Raw genomic sequence first — 20,178 nt, forward strand, 5'->3', positions numbered from 1 at the left:
TTTAATGGTTGAAGCACTTCATAATGTGATGCGAACCACTTTGGGATGTTATGAGATTGTAGTGAAAAATAAATTATGAATAAGTAATTGAAGAGTTAGACAAATCGATATTTTGAAGGAATAGGAATTTGCTACTTGGAGATGTACTAGCTATATGGAATATAATTAAGAAATAAGCATTGATGTCGAGACGAAACTTAATGTGCATAAGTGCTTGATTTTTTTTTTCTATTTTACCAAGATTTGGGACAAAGAATTTCTAAGTTTGAAATGTTGTTAGATAAATGGTTTTTTCGTGTATGTTATTGAGATGATCTAGGAATGAATTCAAGTGATCGAATTACCAATAAAAGAGGATAATGAAAAATGTGAGAAATTGAAATTGTGATTTGGTGAAGCCTTGAATAATTAAGATATTGAGGATTGATGTTAGCTAGGTAAGGAAGTTGGTAAGGAGTACGTTATGACATTGCCAGATTAGTAAGTGCTTAACGTTGAGGCTATGATAATGATATTGATTTGGTATGATAATGTGACGATTGACAATTGGGAAGTGCATAAATATTAGATTTAGGAATTTTTGGTGAATAGCTTAATAGATGATATTTGTTGCTATAAAGACAAAGGTAGAATCCGATGCTTAATTGTCCACGAAATTCGTATCATAGTATTGGTAGAGAATATATACGAAGTACGATGAAACTCTTTAAGGGTTATGAGTTTGAGAGGAAGAGATTGATATATTAAAGGGACAAATTAGTGTATTGAATTTGAGTTTGAACTTTCGAAGTAAAACTGGCGGACGTAGTATGTAATTGTGTCATTGATATTTGGATGCATGAGAATTCAACATATATTATGGAAAGTAAAGTCGTATCACGAAAGTTTTAGGTTGATAGAATTTAAGAAATAGGATTATGGATGACTTCTTGGAGTTTAAGTGGCCTACATGACATTATGTGATTTTTAATAGTTTTTGATTGATTTTAATTTATATCATTTGAGTAACCAAAAAGGTTTTCTTTGCTCCTCGATTTCGCGAGTCGAGTTGAAGTAGAGATACCAAGAAGGATGGCGGAATGGAGGTTGAACATCTAACGAAGCCATGAAAGCTTGAGATCTTGGTCTTTTTAAATGAATTTAGCTTGTTGTGTTATCAATTAATTAAATTGCAAGTTTCGAGGACGAAACTTTTTCTAAGGGGGTAAGGATGTAATATCCTAAAAATCTTAAACATATTTAAGTGAATAATTAACATATTAATGTAGTTAAAATATATTTTATTTTATCCGTTCCACTAATTAAGCATCGTATGATAAAATGAATTGTAGAATTTTTTTTTTAAACATAAAACTTTATCAAGTTAAGTTATGACGATAATTTATAATTTACGATTTTAAGAGTTAATCAAGAAGGCTAATGTAGTTGTTAATTCATTAAAGTACAAAGTGTCAACATTTCACCCAAAGTCTTACTAAGTCACGTTTAGGGTGGTATGTGGGAATGAAATTCTGACTTTTGGTTTGGGAAGCAAAGAGGGAAAAAGAGAAAAGAAAGCATGGTCAAATCCCCCATTAATAGTACCTTCTTCCTCACCCTACATGTCCATTTGGCACTCATGCAATCACCCTCTCTTCTTCTTCTTCAGTCCAAAATCTGTCACCAATCTCTCACCATTGTTTCTTCAAGTTAACAAAATCAGATTATTTACTTCACCATCTTCTCCCACCACTGATTTTTAAAACCTCCAAACTCCACTATAAATAGCCATAGATTCAACACCAAGAACACACCAACAACAACCTTCATCATCTATTCTCTCTAATCAGAAATTCAGTCAATAATCGCCGAAAAAATTGTAACTAAAGAACCCAAAAGAAGAAAACCCCAAATTTCTCCTCTCCTCCTCTGGTTCGCCCCCCATAACCGACCACCGTCGGCCACCGCGCGCGCCACCTGCGTCGCGCCCAGTCCGCCGTCACCTCGCTGTCACTCGCCGGAGACCGCCGCGCCAGGAGCTTCGCTCTCTCTCCCCTTCGCACTCTCTCTCCCCTTCGCACTCTCTCGCTCCTCTTCTCTTCGCGACGCTGCTGCACGCGCAGCACCGCCGACGGGCCGCGCTCGCCGAACCACCGGATACCACCGCCGGAGATTTCTGCTGCTCGCCGTCGACCACCGAAGCCGGCGTCCACCTCAGTCGCGATTCGTCCTCCCTGCTCCTAGTAGCAGAGGTGATGCTCATCTCCTTTTTATTTCTGATTTATTAAAACCAAGCCCAAGTCTAAATTCCTTTTGTTAATTATAATAGTTTAGATTGGGCCAAGAATAGTTCAATTAGAACCTAAACTAAGTAACTTAAAACTGAATCCTTGTTGTTGGACTTAAGATGTAGTTTGAACTTGTTCATGGACTTACAAGTTATACTATGGACTGATTTATATTAGTTAAATAACCAACTCAATTTAAGTGTTGCATGTTCACTAAATGGGGCTCAAATCTGACTTTTATATTTTAGCTAACTACTTATATTAGATGGGCCAAATTGAGTTAAACTAAAACTGATTTAGTATTTCATTAAGCTATGTTAGTTTAATTAATCAAGTCAAGTATAATGTTGGGCTTATAATATGATTTACTTAGTTAAATCATTTAAGTTAATCTTGTTGCTTTAATATATTGAGCTTTAGTGGACTGATTTAGTTAGTTTTCTAAACCACCTAACTTATTTACTAAAATCATATTATTGGGTTATAATTCATGATTTCTAAACTAGTTGAGTTGTTTAAAACTAATTAAAAATATCATTAAGCTTGTTGTTATAATTGAGTTTAAGTTATGAATACTTCACTAATCCTTAAGTTCACTTATAATAATTAGTTACTTGACTTGTTAGTTTTAAATGACTAAATAATATTAAAATAATATTAATGGATCTATTATAACTTTAAACTTAACTAATTAATGAACGACTAATTAATTATTAACTATGAACTAGAATAATGTTATGTTTCGAAAGGTTATATAATATGTAGTAATATAACTTTAATGTTTCGATAATTCTAAAATATAGCTAAATGAGTTATTTCATTAAGTGGTTGTTAAAGAGTCACCTTAATTGAAAAAGTTATTAATGATTAAGAAATAATGACCTTTAAGGAGACTTTACGACGTTATAATGACCGTTATGACCTTAATAAGCGCTAACTAATATTTAGGCTTAAAAGCTAAATAACGAAACGTTCATTAATAAAATTATTCTTGAATAGATTAAAGAAGATAAAGGATATTACAAGCCTCCCCCGGCTATCAAGGTTGGTAAGCAGGAATTCAGGTAACGTCTACTACTAACACCCACAATCCCTTTCGAATGATGTTTTATGGTATTTCGCACTATGTTGTTGATTTAGGGATTGTGGGATATGAAAGGTTTTACGAATATGATGGTTTTCGATGAAATGAAATGACTCTGATGTTTATGAAAATATGAGTATGATAACGCTATGGTTTTAATGATGTTTCATGATTATGATTATAATGATGTAATGTAATTATGATATTTGAAACATGATAAAGTAAAGTGAAAGATGGTTCTTGACAAGTATGTGGGCATAGAAAATGTCACCTATGATGTGACTGCCTTTCTGGCAATATTTGGACACCGAGAGTGTCATCCATTTGTGGCCTTTCTGGCAATATTTGGACACCGAGAGTGTCATCCATTTGTGACTGCCTTCCTGGCAATATTTGGACACCGAAGAGTGTCACCCATTGTTTAGGGAGACGTCCCTATATGCGATATGTGATATGCGATATTTGCCAAGTTACCAAAGTAAAAGATGTATGATGATGAACATGATAAAGAAGATAATGTAACCTACTATGATATATTTGTGAAATGTTTTACTTATTCTCTCCTCCCTGTTTTTAACAAAATGATGTGAAATGAATTTACGATGTTAGAGTAGTATGTTACTGAGCCTCGGCTCACGACGTTTTGTTTTATGTTTTAGGTATGGAAGAACAGTTGTGGATCACTGATAGACTGCATTATGGAGATTATGTATGATTCTATGAGGTTTTAGGATACTTTGTATGATGGATAAACAAGTATTATTATACGATGAGTATTTGTATAGTGAATTTTCAATTTTAGGCTATTATTTTATTTGTGGGCCATAACCCACAGAATTAAGTTATGCTTCCGCTGACGATTAAGGTTATGTTAATTTGTCGGGGCGTTATAAAGGCAGTGCTCGATTTCTTTCATTCTGTTAAGTTGCTGAAAGAAATCGATGCAAATACTTTGTGCCTTATTACTAAAGTTGAACAAACAGTTAATGTCTCTCAATTTCGTCCAATAGCATGTTCTAATGTGATTTACAAAGCCATTTTTGAAATGCTTTATAGTAGGTTAAAGGTTGTTCTACCTAGCATCATAGTCAAGTTCATAATGAATTTGTTGAAAATAGAGTAGTTTTGCATGACATTTTTATCTGTCAAGATATGTTAAAGAATTACAAGAGGAGGGCTCTTTCTGCAAGATGTACTATAAAGGTTGATTTAAAGAAAGCTTATGACTCTTTGAATTGGAGTTTATAAGAGAACTGTTAGTTGGGTTGCAATACCCTCAGAAATTTATAGAGTGGGTCATGGTGTGTATCACTACCACTTAAAATTCTTTGAGTATTAATGGAGGGTTATGTGTTTTTTTTTCATGGAAAGAGATGGATTAGACAGGGATATCCAATCTCTCCATTGATTTTTGTGTTGGTTATGGAGTTTTTCACCAGGTTAATGAAGAACATGAGTCATAGGGAGAAATTTAAACTTCATCACAGATCGATGTGAATAGTTGAAGCTAAATCATCTACCCTTTGCTGATAATTTGATGATTTTTAGTAGATGTGATTGGTTACACTTTTATTCAATATGGGAAGCAGCATCGATATGATGAGTGGTTATACAATGCTGGTCCTTATGAGCTAATTGTTCTACACTTCTTACTTGGTGTAACTTGTTATATGGGCCGTGAGTGGAAATTTAGTGTCTGTCTAAGTAATCGCCCTTGGATTGCTGTTGCATATTCACCTCCGGTTGCAGCGGCTACTGCTGTTTTCTTGATTTACCCAATTGGTCAAGGAAGTTTTTCTAATGATATGCTTATAAGAATCTCTTGTACTTTCAACTTTATGATTGTATTCCAAGCTAAGTACAACATCCTTATCCACCCATTTCACATGTTAGGTGTAACTAGTGTATTCAACAATTTCATTCTACAATGATGCTACTTAGGACTCTAAAAGCTTGTGCAGATGTGTCTAGATTTGAAGATAGTCCGGAGAAAACAACAATTTACTTTGGGGATGTGAAAGAAGAGCAGCAAAACAAAATTCTTCAGATAACAAATTATAAAAAAGGTTATTTTCCTTTTAGATAGTTGGTGTTCCTATCACCTCAAAGAAGATTTTCAAAGCTGATTGCATGTGATATGCTCATTGATAAGATATTGAAAAGAATCATCTATTGGAGTTCTAGGCATTTGTCCTATGCTGTTAGGACTACTCTTATCAATGTTGTTTTGTTGAGTCTTCATATTTATTGAGCTCAAATTTTTCTTATTGCTAAAGTGTCTTCTGAAGAGGATAACATAGGTATGCAACGCTTTTTTGTGGGAAGGGAAAGCTTTCTTACAAAAATCCCCTCCTGTTGCTTGAGATTGGGTGTTTAGATTGAACAAGTGTGGACTATAACTACTATTGAAAAATTTGTGTGGCATATTGCTCAAAAGGAGGACTTACTATGGATTAAATAGATTCGTAGTGTATACTTGAGAGAAAAAGAGTGTTGGGAGTAAGAAGCTTCCAATAACGCAAGCTGGGTCTGGATAAGCATTTGTAAAGTGAAGAATTTGTTTCAAAGGGCTTGTTTTAATAATATGTGGCTGTGTGGGATGAAGCCTTATTATGTTAAAGAAGGGTATAAGTGGCTGCAGTTCCTAGGGCAATATTGGGTCTTGGAATCCTCTAAATATTTCGAAAGACTCGTTTATTGCTTGGTTAATTGCCCTTGGTAAATTGAGAACAAGAGTAATTCTAGATAGAGTAGGTATCTGTCAAATATAGCTTGTTTACTGTGTAGCTCAAGGAAGGATTCCTGTCAGCACTTATTTTTTAAGTGCCCTTATAGTGCTAGAGTTTATACAGTAGTTATGAGATGGATTGAGATTAACACTTTAAAGCAGGAAAACTTATACTTTTTTTTTTGGAAGAAATGGAGCAGAAAGTTTTAGAGTGAAAGAAAGCAGAAAGTGTGTTATAATGTAATTGCAGCCATGGTGCATCATTTACGGAGAGCCAAAAATCATGCTATGTGTTATGATAATGTTCATCTTCCTGCTGTCATCATTAAGCATATACAATTGGATGTTTGTGGAAGGATTAAGAGCTTTGTTGATTTCAAATGGAGTGAAGATGAGAAGGGTTGGTTTCATCAACTTGTAAATAGTTGCATAAGTTAAAATCTGTGTAGGACTCAAGTTTCAGAAAACCTTATCTTCCTCCTCCCCCCCTCTCTCCTGAAAAACCCTAATCTTTTTCTTCTAGTTTGGGGCTGCCATCATCCTTTCGATGGTGGTAAGCCCCCAATTCTTCTTTTTTCTTCTAGTTTTCATTATTTTTGTTATTAATAATCTTTCGTTCTCTCTCTTTTTGAGAGTTTTCTACCCAATTTTTGGGGTTTTTTCTCTCCTTTTATGGGAGTTTGGAGTTTGGTTTTATTCTCTTCCCACGTGGAAGTTTAAAAATTGGTATGAGAAATTGTTCCTATTGGTTTAAGTTCAAGACCATCAACATCGAAGTATTGGAAATTCGGATGCGATCAATATGGTTAAATCAAGAATTTTCTTCCCCAAACTATGTCAGAATGATAGACTTCCCCATCAATAGCTGCGTGATCCAGCAAATACGAGGGGGCTGCGCTGTATTGCTCGATCTAGTTCATTGTAGTTTATTTGAAGAAGAATTTGATTTGATCTTGCCTGATTATGTCTTATTTTTCTTTAATACTTATTGTATATGTCATTTGGCCATCCATTAATGAAATTTCTCTTTCAAAAAAAAAACTTAAGTTCTGTGTGATGTAGTGTTTCTGTTTGTTTGTGCTGGTTAATTGTTGTTGCTTTGGTGTGCTCTACCTCTCAGTTGAGACTGTGTGTTGGTGGCTTTAATGCTCTTTTGGTAATACACTTATATTTTACCAAAAATAACACTAAACATTACTTAATTTAATGGTCAAGACATTAATCTAGTAATCTAAAGTCATTGAATCAATTCTTATAACATGCATTGTCTAATTTTTTTATTGTATGTGGTTTACATGAAATAAACACTCTACAGGATAGCGCCACATTGCTACAGTTCCTTATTTAGAAACGTCTTTTAATATATTCGTATAGATAGATTGACAATTCCAACTATATTTAATTACAATCTAAATTATCGATGAGCTAATAATATAACCCAAATTTTAGATTGTCTTCTCAAAATATTTCTCCATTGGAAGGACACCACAGTGATTGAGCATATTCCTAAAGTATGAATTTTAGGGATTTTGTTATAGATTGTTTGGATTATCATTTTATTGCTTAGGATAATTGCCAATTAGGCCATGACGTACAATCCGAGATCATGCAAGCAGTTACATAAGCACTCATACTCGGAAGCCCACGCATTTTGACGTTACATTAGTTATTAGGCCTGGGTTACGCCCCGGGTAAGAAAAAATTTCATTTATTAATATAATACTTTATGATAATAATCCTAAATACAACTTAGCTTAGTGGTTAAAATTTTAGTATATGTATTAGAGGTCCTGGGATCAAACCCTATGCTATGCAATTTCTTTTTTTTTTTATCGTACATGGAGTACATGAACTAAAACTCCCTAGAGAGACCACCAAGTGGCATAGTTTCTTGTTTTCGTACGCCTTTTAATATATTTGTATAGATATTTGTGAGTTTAGATGCATGCAAGAAAGTCTATATTTCGGAGCAGTGGTGGTTTCATCCATAGTCCAACTAGTTTACTTATCTCCCTCACATTTCACATTATCACATTTTGAAATAAAAAAATTGTCATGAATAAAGCTAGCTTTTGATTTTCAGCACCAATTTTCCTCTTCAATGTTCAAAGTTCAAGTTCCAACTATTTCGCCAACGCACTTTGAAAATCAGTCTATTTAGTGTGGACTCAGGACTGCGTCGGAATGTTATTGCCCGGAGGTCGTGAGTGGAAAGAGATCCAATATTTGAAGTTGATTTAATAGCAACGCCCCAAACGAGAGATTGTTTAATAGCAACCACCCATTTATTTATATAAATTAACAGCCGCGTTTCTCATTGTGTGTTCAAACACGAGTTCGCCCCATAGGCACACAGGCCACACACCTACCACAACACGAGCAAATACTTTATCTATTTAAAATATCTTCTTTTTTAAAAGAACTAGAATTTTTTGCACGCGATGCGTGCTTGAATTTTTTTTGAAACAAAAACTCGATTTTCTTTGGTATAAGAGTCAAAATTTGAACATTAAACATACGAAGTATAATTGTTTTCAGTTGCAAAATTTACTTGGTTTAGTTTCTGTCACTTAAGTCTCTCACCATTCTTTTTTTTTTTTCATTTTTCAAATTTAAATTCTATGAACAAAATAGAAATTTTATTGAATTTATTTATGATTTCTAATATTATAATTTTTTAGTTGATTTTTGAATTAAGTACAGTATTCATAAATCGTAAAGAAAGTGGACACTTTGATTTCAAGTCAATTTTTTCATAGGTTGTAGGTTGTAAGTGAATTTTTAAGTTTTTATAAAGTTTCCTCATTTTAGTGAATTGCATAAAGTAAATTATGCAATTTTATGATTTTAGTTGACTTGTGAGTGATTGTTATAATTATATTTTTGGTATTCTTGTTTGAAGCCCCCTTTTATTTGTAAGTGAATTTGTAAGTTAGAATGGGAAGGGGGTAACATAGTCTTTTCATTCGGGGACACTATAGCTTCCCCATTCCCTTATATAATAGAGATATGTTGTACTTTAATGCTTGAATGATATTTTACATAAACCTTTTTACCTTGATAATTAATCGCTATTATATAATAGAAAACGATAGGTCCAAATATATGTAAAAGTTTCATTATATATACGAAACACTATAAGAAAGTTTCCTGATTATTTGGGTGACTTGCGTGATTTTTATAATGTGATTTTGTCAATTGTATGAGTGATTTGTAAAGTTTCTTCTTTTAAATGGTTTGTGAGTGAGTGAGTGTTGTAAATTAATTTTCGGTAGTTTTCTTTGAGTGTCAATTTTGATTTTGACATTCCTTTTGTAATTTAGAAAGGGAAGGGGGGCAAAATAGAAATTTCAAAAAAAGGACACCATTGCTCCCCCCTTCCCTTATATAATAGAGATAAGTTTATTAAGTAAAAGCCAAAGAACATCTGCAATAATTAATAAAGAAAGATATAATCGATAGGATCAAATCAAATTCGTTTTTAAAGAAACTACAATGAACTAGATCGAAAAATACAACGCCACCCCTTTGTATTGGTTGAATCAAACATCTATTGATAGAGACGTATGTCATTTTGACATAGTTTGATAAAGAAAATTCTTGATTCAACCATGTTGACTACATTCGATTTTCCAATACTTTTATTTTGATAGTCATAAACTTCAACCAATTTAAGAATAGTTTCCCATACCATTTTTTAAGCTTCCACATGAGAAGAACATAAAATCAAATTCCAAACTCCCACGAAAAGAGAGAAAGAATCCAAAAATTAGATAGAAAACTATAAAAAAAAGAGAGAATGGAGGATTATCAATAACTAAAGCAATAAAGACTAGAGGAACAAAGAAGATTGAGGGCTTACCACCATCGAAAAGCTGATGGCAACCCGAACTAGAAGAAAATGATTAGGGTTTTCTAGGAGGAAGAGGGGAGAGGAGAGAGGAGGAGGGTAAACACCTTTGCCGATTAATCATTAATATCATTAATTTCTTATAAGTAAAAATTATAAAAAGGTGAAATCTTGAAAATACATGTTCGAGACGAATCTAACAAGATCCCATATGAATATTTTTCCTTACTAAAAAATCACAAAAGACTGTCAACAGAGAGTGTAAATATTGCAAAAGTCAAACCGTGTCAAGTATTTGAAATGGATGAAGTATAAGCAAATAAACTAATAATTAGAGCGCACGATAAATAAATGGGTTCTTCTAACTTGTGCACCCAATTCATTAGGTTTAGCTATTTGTTTTCACCTTTACTCAACAAAATTCATAAATATTACATCGTTAATTAAAGATATTATTCACATTATTGATATCTAACTAATATCTAATTTTTATTATGAAAATAATATCTTTAATTAACTATGTCATATTTATGAATTTTATTGAATAAAATTTAAAATAAATAGTTAAACTTATGTACCTAATGCATAGGGTAGAAAAACCGTACTTTTATTTACTCCATTTTGATGCGCTTTGATGAACGTTTTTTTTTTTGTTTCCATTGTTGTGCAAGTAGCGCCAGAAATATCATATAATAAATGTATATTTGGGTCGATTCAATAGTAATGAGAAAATTCCAAAATCTAGTAATTAGTCAATGCCGGGATTTCAAAGTAAACAGCTATCTTTAAGTATATGCCGGTTCGAGTTGAATCAGACACCCTTTTTCTCTTTCTGTTCCACTCCTGGAGGGGCCTTGTAGGCTTGTACCACCATCCTTTTAGTCTTTAGATGAGTAATTGTAACTGTCCCGGTTTTCCGAAAAAGACGTTTTTGCTAACGATCCCCTTGCAGCTGCCAGCTGTTGTTGGGTATTATGAAGGTCTTCAAGTCCTACAAACAGGAAAATATCGAACACGTCATTTTGTATTCCGCTTGCAGGTTTGCAGTGGATTTGATCCATCTCCAAGTGGTGTCTGATAAGTACTCCAATGTTGTATACTTGTATCCTTGTGTAGAAAGTGGTGGAGCCTTTTGCCGAACTTAAAGATTGAACATTGCATGAGAGAAAACATCAAGTGTGCGGATGCTATGGTCTAGCAGAGTTTTAGATGTAGAATGTAATGTAACTAGGATGTTTTCAGTCCTCCTAATTATTATGTGAACTATGTTGTTAGTTGCGGTTTGTAACTGGTATTTTTATTTAAACTAAGTTCCTTGTTCACTTATATTGTAATTGTTAGAGTTACATCACTTATTCAAAAGAGGTATAATGCGTAAAATTCATTTTCATTTTCTCATATAAGTCTACATTCTCATATGAACTCACTTATATATATATAATCCCACCTTATACCCCCATATTCTTAAAACAAGTCATTTTACCTCCAACATGTTTAACATGTAATTTTTTTTTTGTCCTTTAATCTCTCTCTTCTCACCATGACCACCACCTCCTAAGCCTAGCCCCCTCTACCAGTCCCCCATCCCTTCCCCCCACTTCCCCCCTCCACCCCAGCCGCATCCCCTCCCCCACCCCCTCTTCCTCCACCATCGATTTCGCCTTCCCCCTTCATCACCGTCGATTTCCGAGCCCCCACCCCTCTTCCTCCACCACTGATTTTCCCACCCCCTCTTCCTCCACCGTCAATTTTCCTCTCCCCCTTCACCGCCGCCATTGATGGAGTAGGTGTTCCGCCGTCGATTTGATCGAATCCGGCGCTAATTGTTGGCTTCTCGCCATTGATTTTGTGCTGTTTCAAATGTTCGGACAAAATCGAACTACAAACAAACTGAAAGTAATTGATTTCGTGAATTTGAAGTTGCAGTCGAAGTCAATTGAAGGAAGATTCATGTCAATGCGCGACGGAGAAGGGCGGCGACAATGCGCGTCGGAGGGAGGGGGGTTACGAGACTGCGGGGAAGGGGAGGGGGGTTGCGGGGAGGAGGGAGGGGGTTACGAGACTACGAGGAAGGGGAGTGGGACTGCGGGGAGGGGGGCTGCGGGAAGGGGGGAGGGGGCCGCGGGGGAAAGGGAGGGTGGGGCTGTTATAGAAGATATGGTGGTTGTTATGGAGGTAGAGGTGGTGAGGTGGAATATATATATGGTGGTTGTTATAGAAGTAGGGGTGGTAGGGGTGGCAGGGGATGGGTGCTCCGGCAGTGGGAGGGAAGACCAATCAGAAGGTGATACGTGGCAAGTCACCTTCTAAAATAAGTTACTAATTTCACAAATCGGTAAAAGACTTGTTTTAAGAATATGGGGGTATAAGGTGGGATTGTTTTTAGATTTCGATGAGGTGGGATTGTTTTCAGAAGATGTGTCAAAGGTGGGATTATTAGATTTCATTTTTCATACATATATATATATATATTGTTAGTTTTGACTTGTATTCTAAGTGTCGTGTGGATCGATATTAGGGATGAGAATTCAGTTTGGGTTGAATCCAAAACAGGATCCAACCTGCATCGGATTACTTATCACCTTGTCAATTGATAAATCAAAACTACATTACTATTGTTCTCTAAAAGTTTGATTCTGAGATTTTAATTGATAAAATAATCCTAATTTATGACCCAATCAACTTGATACCACGAAAAATAATATTATATAAATTCGATCAACCCATTTAAGTTACCTTAAATGAGTAGGTGCTAAAAGTTTAAGTTACCTAATAAATACTTGTGTTTGGGCTAAGAGTTTAAGCTCAGAAATTGCTTGAAATTGAGTTGGTACCAAATATACAATCTCAATTTAAGGTGCTGAAATTTTCAACTACCTTATCAACTCAGCTCATTTCAGCTACCTTATCAATTTTTGCGCTATTTCAGATTATATTCCCAAACATAGCCTAATAGACTCCAAGTTTGTATTCGTTTCAAAAAATTCCATTCTATTAAAGGTGGGTTATTGGGTAAGGAGTTTGAAAAATCTGATTCGATTTGTTTCATTTCCTACTTCAAATTATGATGTTCACATTCGTGGTTGACCGGCTCAAGTAAAAAACGACATCTACCTTAACCTTACTATAAATGTGATTATATCCTGGTAGCCAATAATGTTATCAACTTATCATCAAACCAAAACTTCGGTGGTAAGGATATTTGGAACTCGTAAATTAGAGTGAAGCTAATAATATGTTTAGTGTTAATCCACAAATGTTAGAGAAAGCACTAAACTTATTTTACTTACATCCCCTCTCCTTTGTTTCTTCCTTCTTCCTCTTAATTTTTCTCTACAAATGGCTCTCCACTACATCCTCAAAGGTCCAAAACTTGCCACCATCTCCACCAAAAGTGCCTTTGTTTGGACATCTTCCTCAGCTAGGCACACAACCTCACCGCACGCTCCGATCGTTGTCGGAGCAATATGGTGAGCTTATGTTGCTCTACTTGGGCAAGAGACCTACCCTTATAGTGTCTTCTGCAAGGGTAGTAAAAGAAATCATGAAAACACATGATGTAACATTTTCTAACAGGGCGAAACTTAGCATAAATGATAAGTTGATATACAATTGTAAGGATGTTGCTGCTTGTCCTTATGGAGAATATTGGAGGCAGATGAAGAGTATATTCATGCTTCAACTTTTGAGCAATAGACGAGTAAAATCTTTTAAGAATATAAGAGAAGAAGAAACTAGTCTTATAGTGGAAAAGATTCAGAAAAATATTGGATCAGTTGTGAATTTGAGTGAAATGTTTGCTACTTTAACAAATGATGTGATATGTAGGGTTACATTTGGAAGAAAGTACAATGATAATCAGTTAAGAGGTGTTGATTTTAAGTGGGTTATAACTGAATTTGTGGAGTTGATTGGGGTTTTTAATGTTGGAGATTATATACCTTGGTTAGGTTGGGTGAATAGATTTAATGGTTTGAATGCAAGGTTGGAGAAATGTGCAAAAAGCTTTGATTTAATACTGGAAGAGATTATTACAGAGCACTCGGATGTACTTAAAAAATATAGTGACAGTGAGACTGAATTCGAAGCTAAAGATTTTGTAGATGTTTTACTTCAGTTCCAGAAGGAAAATTCAACTGGCTTTGCTCTTGATAGAGAGAGCATCAAAGGTTTGATAATGGTAAGTACTAAGTACAATTACGATGTTAATTTGCCTATAGGAACCTCTGATTTTCTTAAAAAATAAATTACAAAAGTTTCTGTGTCACTTTGCAAAAATAACTTTGTCGCTATAACTAAAATGCTAATTATCGCCTCAAAACTTGTTAAAATCGCTCCAATCCCATCAAACATTTTCAACTTTACCTTTCCTTTTTTCCTCTTTTCTTTTCCAAAACCACCACCTCCATCTCAACAGCCACCGTCTCCACCACCCACTACCAAGCCCTCACCCCACCCTCCTTCCACCCTACCAGCAGCCCCCCACCCCAACCCCTGCAACCACCACGAGCAAGCCGCAAAAACCAAAAACAAAATTGGTCCTCCATTATGCATGGAACGTCCGACCAGGACGTCTCACCATGGTGGAAACATCCTTTTCCACCATGGCAAAAACATCATGGCCAGACGTTTCCACCACGAGGAGACATCTTGCTCGGATGTTTCATCGTGGAAGACCAATTTTTTTGGTCTTGTTGATGGTTGTGCATGGTTTAGTCGGTGGTGTGTGTGATTTCGGTGGTCTTTTGCGTGGTTTTGGTGGTGGTTGTGTGTGTGGGGTAGTGGTTGTTAAGTAGTTGGGGGGGTTAGTGATGGTGAGAATGAAAGATAAAGTTAAGGGTAAAATTGTATTTTCAATTGTGTTTTTGGGCGATTTTAAGAAATTTTGGGACGATGTCTAACAATCTCCATAATAAAAGTGCTATGTATTTTTGACATCATTTTTTTTTGTTGTTTTGTAATGGATGTGACCATAAAATGACATATTAAATCTACTTCGACCACTTTGTTCCTTCTATTTCGTTGAAACAAATACTCTGTTTCTTTTTGATCTACACACTCTCCTTTTTTGATTTAAATCTTTTTACTTCACACATTATTGCCTTTTCTATCTTGGTAACATATCTCATTTACTTTCTCCTTTTTTCCACTGTTGTCATCCACTTTTTGATATTTATTTTAATTTCTCTCTCCAAGTTTTTAGTTTCTCTCTCATATTTTTATATTTTATCTTTGGTTCCCCCGAATTGAAGTGAGTAAATTGAAAAAAAACAAAGAACGTATGTATAAGAGCCAAAAACACCCCAAAAAAATCACCGAACAATCAAAATAGATCTCAAAAGTAAATTTAAGTTGCCTTTTAGTTCTTAATCTAGGACCTTTTTTTTTTCCAAAATGATGTAAATGACATAACATCGATACGTGACAAATTAACCAAATCTAAGGCCCTGTATAGGTATATTATTATTTTCAGTTTTTGGTTTTAGATATGTATAAGTCATATGATATTAGAGGTATAATAAATTTAAAATTTGTCATATTTATATTAAACATGTCAATTTTCAAATTAGAAAACGATAACGAACAAGTTCTAATTTAAATGTTTTAACACCATAATAACTACTAAATATTAAATACAAAATTTCCAAGTCTAAATTAATTCTTTTCAAATTTTAACTAGTATATTTTGAGTCAAACGTTACCTATTAAAAGTTTAATATTAAACGTTAGCTATTAATTCATTAAAAATGCTTACCGACCGTTTCTAAAAGATGGACACTTTAACTTTAGTCACCTTTTTTTCCCTAATATGTAAAAACAAGCAAATGTTTTATAAAAGATGTTTGCTTAGTCTCAATATAGTGTATTGTTTAAAATTATTTACTTTTACTATAAATATGATAAAAAGATGATTAAGAAGGTTGTTTTGGTAAGCGTGTAAGTCAATGTTTTTATTTATTAAGAAATGTAAGAAGTATTATGCATGAAATTTTAACTGACATTCTAAAATTTTTATATCATCGTTTGATATGCAGGATGTGTTCGCAGCAGGAACCGATACTACCTACACAGTACTAGAGTGGGCAATGGGCGAAGTCTTAAGAAATCCTAGCGTAATGCTAGAACTTCAAAGGGAGGTAAGAACAATTGCCGGAGACAAAGAAAACATAACCGAAGAAGATTTAGAGAAAATGAAGTACTTAAAAGCTGTGATAAAAGAGAGTCTACGACTACATCCACCACTTCCGTTACTGGTGCCTCGAGAATCAACCCAAGACGTAAAAATAAATGGTTATGATATTCCTGCAAAAACTCTTGTTTTTATTAATGCTTGGGTTGTTCAGAGAGACCCTGAAATTTGGGATGAACCTGAAGAGTTTCGTCCAGAGAGGTTCATGAATTCCTCGATGGAGTTCAAGCAGCAAGATTTGGAGTTGATTCCGTTTGGTGGCGGTAGAAGGATTTGTCCTGGAATGTTATTTGCGACGGTGAGTAACGAGCTTGTTTTAGCAAATCTTATGCACAAGTTTAATTGGAGGTTGCCTGATGGAGTTAAACCTGAGACAATGGACATGTCTGAAAGCACTGGTGTTACTGTACACATGAAAAATCCTCTTCTTGCTGTTGCTACTCCACACCTTTAATTTATCATTAGAGAATCTTATATTACATCATTACATGTAGCAGTTGAGTTATGAAAAGGAGTGAACTATACTACTTGATCACTTGTGAGTCTACGCCATGTAACAGTCAAAGTTAACCGTTTTCTTATGGTTTTCCTTGGTCCTTATTAGTTATTACCAATACTCGAAAAATAGTTTCATGTTGTTGTGAGAAATGGAGAGAGAAGTTATGCAAATATATCAGAGAGTATTGTATTGCATTGATGTGAAGAACTGATTTCTTACATCGGTATTTATAGGCAAAAGTATACTATTTTAACATTACATTTTCAACGATTTCTCGCGGACGAAAAACTTTCCTAACATGCAGTAAATGCATGGCATGACATTCACTATGCTTGAACAGTGAAATTTTCCAATTCACTGTTTCTCAACACCCCCTTGAATGTCCATTTATAATTCATAATAGACGTTATCTTATTAAGAATCTTTGTTAGGAAAAATCCTGTGGGAATAATCCGTAACTAGGGAAAGAGTATAACTATTATGTATCTTTATATGCTTAAAATCAACTGCCTCATTAAAAACCTTGTCAGGAAAAACCCGTGGGATAAAAACCTGATCGAAGGGAAAAAGAGTGCAGCGCATATAATACTCCCCCTGAATCTAGCATAATCAGAAGATGACGCATTCCAATTTTTCGGACTAATTCTTCAAATTTCTTCGCCGGAAGGGATTTGGTGAATAAATCTGCAAGATTCTCACATGATTGGATTTGTCGAATGTTGATCGTCCCTTCCTTTTGGAGGTCATGAGTGAAGAAGAGCTTTGGTGATAAATGTTTAGTTCTGTCTCCTTTGATGTACCCTTCGCTTACTTGGGTGATGCATGCAGTATTGTCTTCGTAGATGATAGTTGGATTTGTTGTTATTGTTTCCATCCCGCATTCTTCTTGGATATTCTTGATCATTGACCTTAGCCATACACATTCCCTTCCAGCTTCATAAAGAGCAATTAATTCGCATGATTTGATGATGTGGCCGTCAAAGTCTGCTTTGTAGATTTCCAAGATATTGCAGTACCTCCATAAGTGAATACATATCCGGATTGAGACTTAGCCTTTTGTGGGTCTGAGAGGTAGCCAGCATCTGCATATCCAATGAGTGACGCATTGGGTCTTGACTGATAGAATAATCCGAGATCTTGTGTTCCTCGAAGATAACGTAATAAGTGTCTGACTCCATTCCAATGTCTCTTGGTTGGTGCATTGCTGTATCTAGCTAACAAGTTTACTGAAAAAGCTATGTCAGGTCGAGTATTGTTAGCCAAGTACATTAAAGCACCAATTGCACTTAGATATGGTACTTCAGGACCAAGAATCTCCTCGTTCTTCTTCTCGTGGTCTGAATGGATCATCTTTCTCATTCAGGGAACGCACTACCATTGGAGAACTTATTGGGTGGGCTTTGTCCATGAAAAAACGTTTCAGGATTTTTTCTGTGTTAGTTTGATTGATGGACAAAAATCCCATTTCTTAGATGTTCCATTTGCAGGCCAAGGCAAAATTTTGTCTTCCCGAGATCTTTCATCTCAAATTCTTTCATCAAGTATTTTGCAGTCGCTTCAAGTTCTCTAGGAGTTCCGATAATGTTCAAATCATCGACATATACAGCAATGATCGCGAATCCTGATTTAGATCGCTTAATGAAAACACAGGGACTGATTTGATTATTTTTGAATCCTTCTTTCAATAGGTATTCACTAAGACGATTATACCACATTCTTCCAGATTGTTTTAACCCATAGAGTGATTTTCTCAATTTTATTGAGAACATCTCTTTGGGCATGCAATTTTCTGGTAGTTTTAGTCCTTCAGGAACTTTCATATAAATATCTGTGTCAAGTGAGCCATACAAATATGCGGTCACTACATCCATCAATCTCATTTGCAATCCTTTCGAAACTGATAAACTTACCAGAAATCTTAGTGTAGTTGCATCGACTACTGGAGAATATGTCTCATCATAATCAATCCCTGGCATTTGCGAGAAGCCTTGGGCTACTAATCTTGCCTTATATCTAGTAACCTCATTTTTCTCATTTCGTTTTCTCACGAATACCCATTTGTACCCAACTGGTTTTACACCTTTTGGTATTTGGGTTATTTGACCGAATACTTCACGTTTTTCAAGTGATCTCAATTCTGCTTGAATTGCCTCTTTCCATTTTGGCCAATCTTTTCTACGGCGACATTCATCAACTGTATTTGGCTCTACATCATTTTCATCGTATGTCATTTCAACCGCTATCGAGTAAGCAAAAATTTCATTCAAGACAACATCTTTTCGATTCCATTGTCTCTTTGTAGAAACATAATTAATTGAAGTTTCATTGTTGTCTACGCTTTCATGTTCCTTTTCTTCTGGAACACGTTTCTCTTCATTTTTGTTTTCATCATGCTCTGTTGGGAGATTTATATTAATTTCGTTCGTTGTCTCCCCTTGCCTTTTCATTTTTCTGGTTTTAAATCTTTAGAACCGGGTGGTCTGCCACGTTTTCGACGTGCTATTGACTCATTTTCAATTGCCTTATTGTCATTAGGAATTTCAATCCGTTCCGGAGCATTCGCAGCAGGTACATGTGACTTTGTCACTTTCTTAGAATCTGTGAATGCATCTGGCAATTGGTTTGCAATACTTTGCAGATGAACAATTTTCTTGACTTCTTGTTCACATGAATTTGTTCTCGGGTCCAGAAACGACATTTGCGATGCGTTCCATGTAATTTCCGATTTTATATTTTGTGGGTCCACTTTCTCTCCCCCTAAGGATGGGAATACCGACTCATTAAAATGACAGTCGGCAAATCGAGCCGTAAATAGATCACCAGTTGTTGGCTCTAAATATTTGATAATTGATGGAGATTCAAATCCAACATATATTCCCATCCTTCTTTGTGGACCCATTTTAGTTTGGGGAGGAGCAATAGGTACATGTACAGCGCACCCAAAAATTCTCAAATGTGAGATATTCGGTTCTCGACCAGATACTAATTGTAATGGTGAGAATTTGTGATAGGCTGTCGGCCTTAATCTTATCAATGTTGCCGCATGTAATATAGCATGACCCCAAGTAGTAGATGGCAATTTTGACCTCATTATTAATGGTCTTGCAATTAATTGTAGTCTTTTGATTAATGATTCAGCAAGACCATTTTGTGTATGTACATGAGGTACAGGGTGCTCAACAATAATCCCAATAGACATGCAATAGTCATTAAATGTTTGGGATGTAAATTCCCCAGCATTGTCTAATCTTATTTTCTTTATTGTATGATCTGGGAATTGAGTTCTTAATCGAATTATTTGAGCCAAAAGTTTTGCAAATGCAACATTTCTGCTTGACAGAAGGCTCACATGTGACCATCGAGTAGAGGCATCAATTAATACCATGAAATAACGAAATGGTCCACATGCAGGATGAATAGGCCCACAAATATCTCCTTGAATTCTTTCTAAAAACATTGGAGATTCAGTGGCAATCTTATTTATAGATGGTCTGATTATCAATTTGCCAAGTGAGCATGCAGAGCATGTTAATTCATTTGACCGAGGAATTTTGACATTC

The 20,178-nt window shown here is 35.1% G+C and overlaps 1 protein-coding gene and 1 long non-coding RNA gene across 2 annotated transcripts; both read left to right on the forward strand.

Moving 5' to 3' along the window:
- Positions 1 to 1,930: 1,930 nt before the first annotated feature.
- LOC130589475 (uncharacterized) lies at positions 1,931 to 4,149 on the forward strand. The gene is made up of 3 exons (XR_008967125.1): positions 1,931 to 2,231; positions 3,267 to 3,331; positions 4,011 to 4,149. It is a non-coding gene; the product is annotated as an uncharacterized LOC130589475 (long non-coding RNA).
- An 8,822-nt stretch (positions 4,150 to 12,971) lies between these two features.
- LOC104884532 (cytochrome P450 736A117) lies at positions 12,972 to 16,812 on the forward strand. Its single transcript, XM_010669208.4, has 2 exons — positions 12,972 to 14,109; positions 15,965 to 16,812. Exons 1-2 carry the CDS (start codon positions 13,165 to 13,167, stop codon positions 16,571 to 16,573), a joined length of 1,554 nt encoding a protein of 517 aa, XP_010667510.1. The 5' UTR covers positions 12,972 to 13,164; the 3' UTR covers positions 16,574 to 16,812.
- Positions 16,813 to 20,178: the final 3,366 nt, after the last annotated feature.

This window comes from Beta vulgaris, chromosome 7 (genome assembly GCF_026745355.1).
Source record: "Beta vulgaris subsp. vulgaris cultivar EL10 chromosome 7, EL10.2, whole genome shotgun sequence".
NCBI lineage: Eukaryota > Viridiplantae > Streptophyta > Magnoliopsida > Caryophyllales > Amaranthaceae > Beta > Beta vulgaris.